At 41.4% G+C, this 10,665-nt stretch overlaps 1 protein-coding gene across 3 annotated transcripts in view; it reads right to left on the reverse strand.

The window, feature by feature from the left end:
* The window catches only part of KNL1 (kinetochore scaffold 1), a 70,639-nt gene that overhangs the window by 24,727 nt on the left and 35,247 nt on the right, over positions 1–10,665 (reverse strand). For all 3 annotated transcript variants that reach the window (XM_032175142.2, XM_032175145.2, XM_032175141.2), the window contains 3 exons: positions 9,412–9,550; positions 8,940–9,007; positions 7,940–8,038 (listed from right to left, as the gene is read on the reverse strand). In XM_032175142.2, the coding sequence (XP_032031033.1) occupies positions 7,940–8,038; positions 8,940–9,007; positions 9,412–9,550 (306 nt within the window). The remainder of the gene's footprint in view (positions 1–7,939; positions 8,039–8,939; positions 9,008–9,411; positions 9,551–10,665) is intronic.

The raw sequence follows: 10,665 nt of genomic DNA on the forward strand, positions 1-10,665 counted from the left end.
ACCTCCGCCTCCTGGGTTCAAGGTTCAAGCAATTCTCTTGCCTCAGTCTCCAAAGTAGCTAGGACTACAGGCTCATGCTGCCAGGCCCAGTTAATTTTTTTTGTATTTTTAGTAGAGATAGGGTTTCACCGTGTTGCCCAGGCTGGTCTGGAACTCCTGAGCTCAGGCAATCTGCCTGCCTTGGCGTCCCAAAGTGCTGGGATTACAGGCGTGAGCCACCACACCCAGCCAAGTATTTTGGCCTTTCAGATTTTTGGAATATTTGCATATACATAATGACATATCTTGGGGATGGAACCTGTCTATACATGAAATTAATTTATGTTTCACATATATCTTATACTCATAGCCTTACAGTAATTTCACACAATATTTTAAGTAATCTGCATAAAACAAAGCTTATATACATTGAACCATCATAAAGCAAAGGTATCACTACCTCAGCCACCCATGTGGACTATCTGTGGCTGTCTGGCATCACCATCATTCCTGACTCACAGTACATTTTAACGGCAACCCATTCATTACATAAGGTCAGGTGTGAAATTTTCCATTTGTGGTGTCATGTCAGCACTCAAAAATTTGGGGTTTTAGAGCATTTCAGATTTTGATTTTTTGGATTAGGGATGCTCAACCTGGAGTATATCACTTCTTTACAACCCCTAATGAATTAATGGCTGCATACACATCATCACCAGACGTTATCTATTTCCTAATGGAATTACAACTATAAAGTAAACTTGAAAAAAAAAAAAAAACCCTGTTAATCTGATCAAGCCTATATTAATTTACAAAACAAAACAAAACAAAACAAAACAAGGGCAGAGAAATATTTGGGTATGCACAATTAGCAACATCTGGACTGTGGTAAACTCTACATGAAAAACCTGGTTTCTTCATTAAAAGGAAGGAAAGAAAGAAAAAAATGAAGATTAAAAAAATTTTTTAAACACAAAAAAAAAGAAAAAGAGAGATGGAAAAGGACCTTATAGATTATAAGACTAGAGAGAGATTTCAACTAATTGGTAATGTTTGAATCTCATTTGGATCCCAAGATAACAAACTGGGGAAAAAAAAAAAGGCATAAGATGATCAGAGAAATATAAACACTGACTGAATAACCATTTTATGGTATGATTATGATATTGGATATGTTTTTAAAATAAGAGTCTTCACCTTTTTAGGCAATACATATTGAAATACTTACAGATTGATTGATGATGCTTGGGCTTTGCTTCACAATAATGGGGGGGAGGGGAAATGGAGGGTTAGGTAAAGAAAAAACAAGAGTTGATAATTTTGAGACAAGGTCTCACTCTGTTGCTCAGACTGGAGTGCAGTGGCGCGATGTCAGCTCATGCAGCCTCCATCTCCCGGGTTCAAGTGATTCTCCCTCTTCAGCCTCGCGAGTAGCTGGGACTACAGGCATGCACCACCACTCTCAGCTAATTTTAGTATTTTTTTGGTAGAGGGGGGTTTCACCATGTTGGCCAGGCTGGTCTCGAACTCCTGACCTCAAGTGATCCTCCTGCCTAGGCCTCCCAAAGTACTGGGATTACAGGTATGAGCCACAGCACCAAGACTAGAGTTGATAATTTTTGAAGTTGGGTGACAGACACACAGGGGGTTAATAAAACTATTCTCTATTTTCTGATATGTTTGAAATTTTCTATAATACTAAAATTTTTTTAAAAAGGTTTCACCATAAACTTTCATAACACATAAAGTGAAGCACAAGACCACATTCCTAGAGATCTGCCAGGAATAAAAGTGCCAATGAATATTAGGCTCATGCACAGCAGGCACATACTGAATGCAGTTGCCTATGCTGTATGCAGTGGGTGGATTAATTGGTGTACCTTGAATTCAGCACCATGTGTAAAGCCGCCCTCCTCTCCTGGACTTACTATGATTAAGTAGTGTCCAACTTATACATAATCAGCACCTGAGAACTTCAAGCCTAGCAGGAGCACTTGCAATAATTCCTCAACCAGTTGGGTGCGGTGGTTCACGTCTGTAATCCCAGCACTTTGGGAGGCTGAGGTGGGCAGATCATGAGGTCAGGAGATCGAGACCATCCTGGCTAATATGGTGAAACCCTGTCTCTACTAAAAAAAAATACAAAAAATTAGCCGGGCATGGTGGCAGGCGCCTGTAGTCCCAGCTACTCGGGAGGCTGAGGCAGGAGAATGGTGTGAACCCAGGAGGTGGAGGTTGCAGTGAGCCGAGATCGCACCACTGCACTCCAGCCTGGGTGACAAAGCGAGACTCCATGTCAAAAAAAAAAAAAAATCCTGAAACAGATGCCCACAGCCATGAACCTCATTTTCCATGGTCCACATATAATCCATCTCTTTGGCCTTTTCCTATTTTGGGATTTTCAACTTCTTTGCTGAAGTACCCTGAACTCTTTTTCCATTTTGATAGGTTTGTTCCCGGATATATTTTCCTATCACTGCCCCTCCTGACTTCAGCAAGACCTGAGAGGAAAGGGGAAGATTCATAACATCAATTTGTCAAGGATCAATTCCTAAAGCATCCTCTCCCTCCTTCACCCTGCCAGCATCCTCCCTGTTCCTATCCTTCCCCTCTGCTCTCCTCTGTTTGGTCTTGGTCCCCTGATACTCTTTCTACTTTCTCTTTATAAGAAAAGTAGAAAGAGTATCAGCCCCTGGATGCACACCTAAGCTCCTTTCTCCTCCCTATCTACAGCTGAGGCAAGAAGATTCTACTGGCAGCTATCATGGTAATGAGGCTGAGGCCCAAAAGAGGTGTGCCCATCTTCCCAATTTCTATCCTTGATTTACCTTTCCCATTCAAATATATAATTCTCCAGGAATTGATTTGTTTCTAAACAGCTTTATGGAGATGTAATTCACATACAATGCAATCTATCCATTTAAGTATACAATTAAATGAATTTTAAAGTATATTCACGCACCAGGCGTGGTGGCTCATGCCTGTAATCCCAGCACTTTGGGAGGCTGAGGCGGGCGGATCACGAGGTCAAGAGTTCAAGACCAGCCTGGCCAAAAGGGTGAAACCCTGTCTTTACTAAGAATACAAAAATTGGCCGGGTGTGGTGACATGTGCCTGTAATCCCAGGTACTTGGGAGGTTGAGGCAGAAGAATCGCTTGAACCTGGGAGGCGGAGGTTGCAGTGAGCCGAGATCATGCCACTGTACTCCAGCCTGCGCAATAAGAGAGAAACTCCGTCTCAAAACAAACGGACAAACAAACAACAACAAAAACCTAAGATACAAACACACACATTAGCCTAGGCCTACACAGGGTCAAGATCATTAGTATCATTGTCTTCCACCTCCACTTCTTGTCCTACTGAAAGGTCTTGAGAAATAGTAACACCCATGGAGCTATCATCTCCTATGATAACAATGCCTTCTTTTGGAATAACTACTGAAGGACTTGCCTGAGGCTGTTTTACAGTTAACTTGTTTTATTTATAAGTTGGAGTATACTCTAAAATAACAATAAGGGCCGGGCATGGTGGCTTGCACCTGCAATCCCAGCACTTTGAGAGGCAAAATAGGATGCTTGAGGCCAGGAATTTGAGACCAGCCTGGTCAACATAGCGAGACCCCATCTCTACGAAATATTTAAAAATTAGCCAGGTGTGGTGGCTTGTGAATATAATCCTAGCTACTTGGGAGGCTGAGGCAAGAGAATCGCTTGAGCACAGGAGGTTGAGGCTGCAGTGAGCCAAGGTCACTGCACTCTGGCCTGGGTGAGAAAGCGAGATTCTGGTTCAAAAAAATAAAATAATAAAGAGTATAGTATAGTAAATACATAAAACAGCAACCTAACGGTCTGTTATCATTATCAAGTATTACGTTACTGTACATAATTATATGTACTACCCCTTAACAGGAATGGCAGCGCAGGTTTGTTTACATTAGCATCATCACAAACATGAGTCATGTGTTGTGCTACAACATTACAATGTCACTAGGCAATAGGAATTTTCCAGCTCCATTATAATTTTTTTTTTTTTTTTTGAGACAGAGTTTTGCTCTGTCGCCCAGGCTGGAGTGCAGTGGTGCGAACTTGGCTCACTGCAGCCTCCACCTCCTGGGTTCAAGCGATTCAGTAGCTGGGACTCCAGGCACGCACCATCATGCCTGGCTAATTTTTGTAGAGATGCGGTTTCGCCATGTTGGCCTGGCTGGTCTCAAACTCCTGGCCTCAAATGACCCACTCGCCTTGGCCTCCCAAAGCGCTGGAATTATAGGTGTGAGCCACCATGCCTGGCCTCCATAAAAATCTTATGGGACCCCCTGTGTATATGTGGTCCATTGTTAACCAAAACGTCCTTATGCAGCACATGACTGTTCTTTGGAAAAATATCTTTTCAGATCCTTTGATCATTTTTAAATTGGGTTGTATTTTATTTATTTATTTAAATAGAGACAGAGTCTCACTGTGTTTTATTTATTTAAATAGAGATGGGGTCTCACTATGTTGCCCAGTCTGGTCTCAAACTCCTGAGCTCAAGCAAACCTCTAGTCTAGGCCCCTCAAAGTGCTAAGATTACAGGCATGAGCTACCAAGCCAGGCCTAAATTGGATTCTATTTTTATCATTGAGTTGTAGGAGTTCTTTATATATTTTGGATAAAGCTTATCAGATGTACGATTTCAACTGTTTTCTCACATTCTGTGGGTTGCCTTTTCATTTTCTTCTTTGGTTTTTTTTTTTTTTTTCTGAGACAGGGTCCGGCTCTATTTCCAAGGCTGGAGTGCAGTGGTACAATCTTGGCTCCTTGCAAGTTCTGCCTGCTGGGCTCAAGTCATCCTCCCACTTCAGCCTCCCGAGTAGCTGGGACTACAGGCACATGCCACCAGGCCTGGCTAATTATTTTATTTTGTACAGGATTTTACCTGTTGCCCGGTCTGGTCTCAAATTCCCAGAGTCAAGCAATCCTCCCACCTCTGCTTCCCAAAGTGTTGGGATTACAGATGTGAGCCATGGCACCCAGCAAAAAATTATTTTAGTCTCTTTTAATCTATGAGTATGTTTTCTTTCTTAATCTCCTATATTTTAGCTTTCTCTTTCTTCATTCACTTATTTAATTAAAAGATGTGGTGAGGAGGGTCTTGCTATGTTGCCCAGGCTGGTCTTGAACTCTTGGTTTCAAGTGATCTTCCCTCCTCAGCCTCCCATGTAGCTAGGATTACAGACACTAGCCACTGTGCACAGCTGCTTTTTCTTCTTAATTAGACTCTTCAGGAGTTTTCTTATTTTATCGTCTTTTCAAAGTATAGCTTTTGGATTTATTTTTTATTTTTTATTTTTTTTGAGATGGGGTCTTGTTCTGTTGACCAGGCTGGAGGGCAGTGGTACAATCATGGCTCACTGCAGCCTTGAACCCCTGGGCTCAAGAGATCCTCCCATGACAGCCTCCTGAGTAGTTGGGACCACAGGCACAGGCCACTACACTTGGCTAATTTCAAAATTTTCTGTAGAAACAGGGTCTCCCTATTTTCCTGAGGCTGGTCTCAAACTCCTGAGCTCAAGCATTCCTCTCGCCTTGGTCTCTCAAAGTGCTGAAATTACAGGTATGAGCCACCATGCCTGGCCTGGATTTATCCTTTCCACCAACTTTTGTTTTCTATTTCATTAGCTCCACTTTTTACCTATATTAATTCTATCTTCCTATCTTTTTTGTGGATATTATGAGTATTAATATCTTGGCTGGGCGTGGTGGCTCATGCCCGTAATCCTAGCATTTTAGGAGGCCAAGGTGGGTGGACTGCTTAAGCCCAGGAGCTCAAGACCAGCCTGGGCAACATAGCAAGATCTCGTCTCTAAAAATAAAACATAAATAAATAAAAATTTCTTTAGTTTTAGACTCCACGACAACAAAGATATCTAAGGCTTTTAATTCCTGCTAAGTATAGCTTTTGCTGTATGTCCCACAGTTTAGCCATTAAATATTCTCCTTTACTAAGAAATAGTTTCGACTTCTTTGATATAGGAGTTATCTAGAAGCGTTTCCTGTTTTTTTTTACCCAACTATGTTGTCTACAACAGCAGTCTCCAACCTTTTTGGCACCAGGGACCAGTTTCATGGAAGACAATTCCTCCAAGTACCAGGAAGAGGGGACAGTCTCAGGATGATTCATTCAAGCACACTACATTTATTGTGAACTTCCTTGTTTTTTTTTTTTTTTTGAGACAAGGTCCGGCTCTGTTGCCTAGGCTGGAGTGCAGTGGTGCAATCTTGGCTTAATGCAACCTTCACTTCCTGGGCTCAAGCCATCCTCCCACCTCAGCCTCCTGAGTAGCTGGGACTACAGGTGTGTGCCACCATGCCCAGCTAATTTTTGTATTGTTTTAGAGACGGGTTTCGCCATGTTGGCCAGACTGGCCTTGAACTCCTAAGCTCAGGTGATCTGTCTGCCTGGGCCTCCCAAAGTGCTGGGATTACAGGTGTGAGCCACCACACCCAGTCTGAACTTTATTTCTATTATTACTACATTGTAATATATAATGAAATAATTATACAACTCATCATAATATAGAATCTGTGGGAGCCCTAAGATTATTTTCTTGCAACTAGACGGTCCCATCTGGGGGTGATGGGAGGCACTGACAGATCATCATGCATTAGATTCTCATGAGGGGTGCATAACCTAGATCCTTCGTGTGTGCATTTCACAATAGGGTTCCTGCTTCTGTGAGAATGTAATGCCACTGCTGATCTGAAAGGAGGCAGAGCTCAGTTGGTAATGCAAGCAATGGGAAGCGGCTGTAAATACAGATGAAGCTTTGCTCACTCCACCACCATTCACCTCCTGCTGTGTGGCCCAGTTCCTAACCCCAGGGGTTGGGGATGCTTCATCTACAAGATACTGTGTTTCTTAATTTCTGAGAATCTCAGAATGTTTTGGTTCTTTTATTAGTTCTAACTGTATTGGATCAAGATTAGATGATGTAGTCTCTATAAAACCTCCCTTTTTAAAAATGTATTAATGTTTTCTTTGTGGCCAAGAGTGTAACTAACTTTTGGAAATGTTTGATAGACTTAAGAGAAAAAATATTCCTATGTAAGGAATATAAGTTTTTCTATTAATCTTTTCAATTGAGTTCATTGATTGTATTATTCAAATATTCTACGATCTTAAATTTTTTGAGACAGGATACTGATATGTTGCCCAGGCTGGCCTCAAACTCTTGGGTTGAAGTGATTCTTCCACCTCAGCCTCTTGAGTAGCTGTGATTACAGGCACCTGCCACTGTATCCAGTTTATATATTTTTGATTTTAAAACTGTTCATTAAAAACCTCTGCTACCCTTAGATTTTTATAATGGAGGAAAAAGCACGTTAGCTTTGTAACCAGGAAAATGTATCAAAAAAATAGATGGCAAGGAATGAAGGGAAAATTCAAATTTTATCTTATCAAAATCCATGATTAAAAAAATCCATGTGAAAATCTTTGTTTTTTGTTTATGCTAACCACAAATCTCTCTACTATAAGAAAACTCAAGGCTGGGCGTGGTGGCTCACGCTTGTAAACCCAGCACTTTGGGAGGCTGAGGCGGGCAGGTCACGAGGTCAGGAGTTCAAGACCAGTCTGGCCAATATGGTGAAACCCTGTCTCTACAAAAATACAAAAATTAGCTGGGTCTGGTGGCACGCGCCTGTAGTCCCAGCTACTCAGGAGGCTGAGGCAAGAGTCACTTGAACCCAGGAGGCAGAGGTTGCAGTGAGCCGAGATCGCGCCACTGCACTCCAGCCTGGGCAACAGAGGGAGACTGTCTCAAAAAAAAAAAAAAAAGAAAAGAAAACTCTCTATAGGAAAATTTGCTCTCTTCCATTCTTTTTGTGCTTTTAAATAAATGTTTGCTTTGATGCAGTTTAGTAAAAAGTGCAATATATTTTAACTGAAATAACCAGTTTGCCAAGAAACTGCACTTACATTGCCTGGGAGATTGCTCTGTCGGGGTTTCTGTATCAAGATGTGGACCTGGAGAAGTATAAAGAACTCCCTTATTGTTATTCTCCCATCTTGGAGTTTCTGAGAAAAGAAAAAAAGTTTGCATGACCATTCAATGTGATCTCACTTTGATATAACCACCTCATTTGTTTCTAAAAGCTTAAGGTATCTTGTATACATTTATGGAAATATTATCCAGACATCTGCAGGCTATAAATGAGCAGATTTTATCTAAGATCATTTCTTAAGGTTATTGAATAACAAATAGAGTTTTAAAAATCCCAAAACCCAAAACATACATCATTATTTCTCTTTTTTTGAGACAAGGCCTTGCTCTGTCACCCAGTCTGCGGTACAGTTGTGTGATCACGGCTCACTGCAGCCTTGAACTCCTAGGCTCAAGTGATTCTCTTGTCTCAGGCTCCACGTTGCTGGGATAACAGGCATGAACCACCATGCCTGGCCAAAACAAATACCTTTTAATCGTGACTTCTACTCCATTTAATTAATTGTTATGTTGGATCTTTAACAAAGAAAAGTAGTCTTCTGTATATTTGAAATATTTCATAATTAAAAATTTTTAAACAAAGAATATTACATGTATTAGAAATGAGACGTTTAAACCTCTTTTCTTTTTTTTTTTTTTTTTTTTTTTTTTTGAGACGGAGTCTCGCTCTGTCGCCCAGGCTGGAGTGCAGTGGCACGATCTCGGCTCACTGCAAGCTCCGCCTCCCGAGTTCACGCCATTCTCCTGCCTCAGCCTCTCGGAGTAGCTGGGACTACAGGCGCCCGCCACCACGCCCGGCTAATTTTTTTTTGTATTTTTAGTAGAGACGGGGTTTCACCATGGTCTCGATCTCCTGACCTTGTGATCCGCCCGCCTCGGCCTCCCAAAGTGCTGGGATTACAAGCGTGAGCCACCGCGCCCGGCCTAAACCTCTTTTCTTTATAAATAAAAAAAAGGAAAAGAATTTTAACATACCTCCCTCAAGCTCTCTTCACAAATAGTATCTCTGAGAAACTGTGATTCCATTTGACTACTGCGGTAAGCTAGAAGTAAAGCAAATTCTGGTGATGAACATGTCAAAACTAAACTGTGAACTTAATTGTGGTTATCATTCAGATTGTTTCTGATCCTGAAGCCACCCACTGGGATCTTTCTGGGAAGACAGTCATGTAGCAGGGCAAAGTATATTATAGTTTTAAGGCTCCAGTGTTTCTCCACTAATTATAAGCCCATGAAGGAAATCACTCTATTTCTCTGTAGTATGTCACTTCTCAGTGCATTACAATAACTAAGAATTAAAAGTAAACTAAATATTATTTTACTGATCAACTTTTTATAACCCCAAAAAGGCATATACAACATTCAAATATTTCCTGAACTGAAAACTACTTATTATTAGTTAAGTAAGCAGATGGCTGCTATTATTTAGCCTTCATGAAGCTCTTACTGCTGAAGTCCAGAGAGGTCCCATCAGCCTTGATTGAATCCAGAGAGCTGCTGCAACTAGATGGGGTCCTGCTCAGGTTTTTTATCAATACACTGTTAGTACTTTTATCTACATCCTCTTCAGTATGGTGATCAAAAATCTGAAATTGTCAATGAAGGAATATCATCAGAATAAAATATACACTGTATACTTATGACAAACACTAACAGAAATACTACTTCTAACATACAATTTATCTATAATTCATATGAAATATCTTAGGAATTAGAATAAGTAACAAACATCTTAAGCCTTTAATTAGAGTTAAAAGTAATTTTATTGAAAATAACTCTATGAATTATACTGTGTATGCAAATTATTTCTCATTATGTATCTAAGTTATAATCAGATCCTGTAAGCTACCAAATGTTCACCTATCCAATTATTCAACTACTAGCCACCAACAGCAAGGCAACCACACTGCAGAAAATCAGACTAGAATATTGGCTGTATGTGGTGGCCCTGGCTAGAGTCCAGACAATAAACTTATTTCCAGGCTTTTCTACTTTCCTCCCCAGCTGACCAAGACTTCTTTAGCTGAGTAAGTTATGTGGTCCTGCTTTTACTATTTTAACCATTTGACTTCACAGCTTTAAATGCCATCTTCATCTATCTTCTTACATGCTTTTTGATAAGATTTTTTTTTTGAGGCAGAGTCTCACTCTGTCGCCCAGGCTGGAGTGCACTGGCGCGATCTCGGCTCACTACAAGCTCCACTTCCTGGGTTCACGCCATTCTCCTGCCTCAGCCTCCCGAGTAGCTGAAACTACAGGTGCCCGCCACCATGCCTGGCTAATTTTTTGTATTTTTAGTAGATACGGGGTTTCACCATGTTAGCCAGGATGGTCTCGATCTCCTGATCTCGTGATCAACCTGCCTTGGCCTCCCAAAGTGCTGGGATTATAGGCGTGAGCTACCGCGCCTGGCTGAAAACAGTATATTCTTTTATGTAAATGCTATTAAGGGGGCTGGGCGCAGTGGCTCACGCCTGTAACCCCAACATTTTGGGAGGCTAAGGAAGGTGGATCACTTGAGATCAGGAGTTTAAGACCAGCCTGGCCAACATTGTGAAACCCTGACTCTACTGAAAATACAAAAATTAGCTGGGTGTGGTGGCACATGACTGTAATCCCAGCTACTCAGGAGGCCAAGGCAGGAGAATCGCTTGAACCTGGGAGGCAGAGGTTGCAGTGAGCCGAGATCACGCCACTGTGC

This window comes from Hylobates moloch, unplaced genomic scaffold (assembly GCF_009828535.3).
Source record: "Hylobates moloch isolate HMO894 unplaced genomic scaffold, HMol_V3 SCAFFOLD_14, whole genome shotgun sequence".
Taxonomy (NCBI): Eukaryota; Metazoa; Chordata; class Mammalia; order Primates; family Hylobatidae; genus Hylobates; species Hylobates moloch.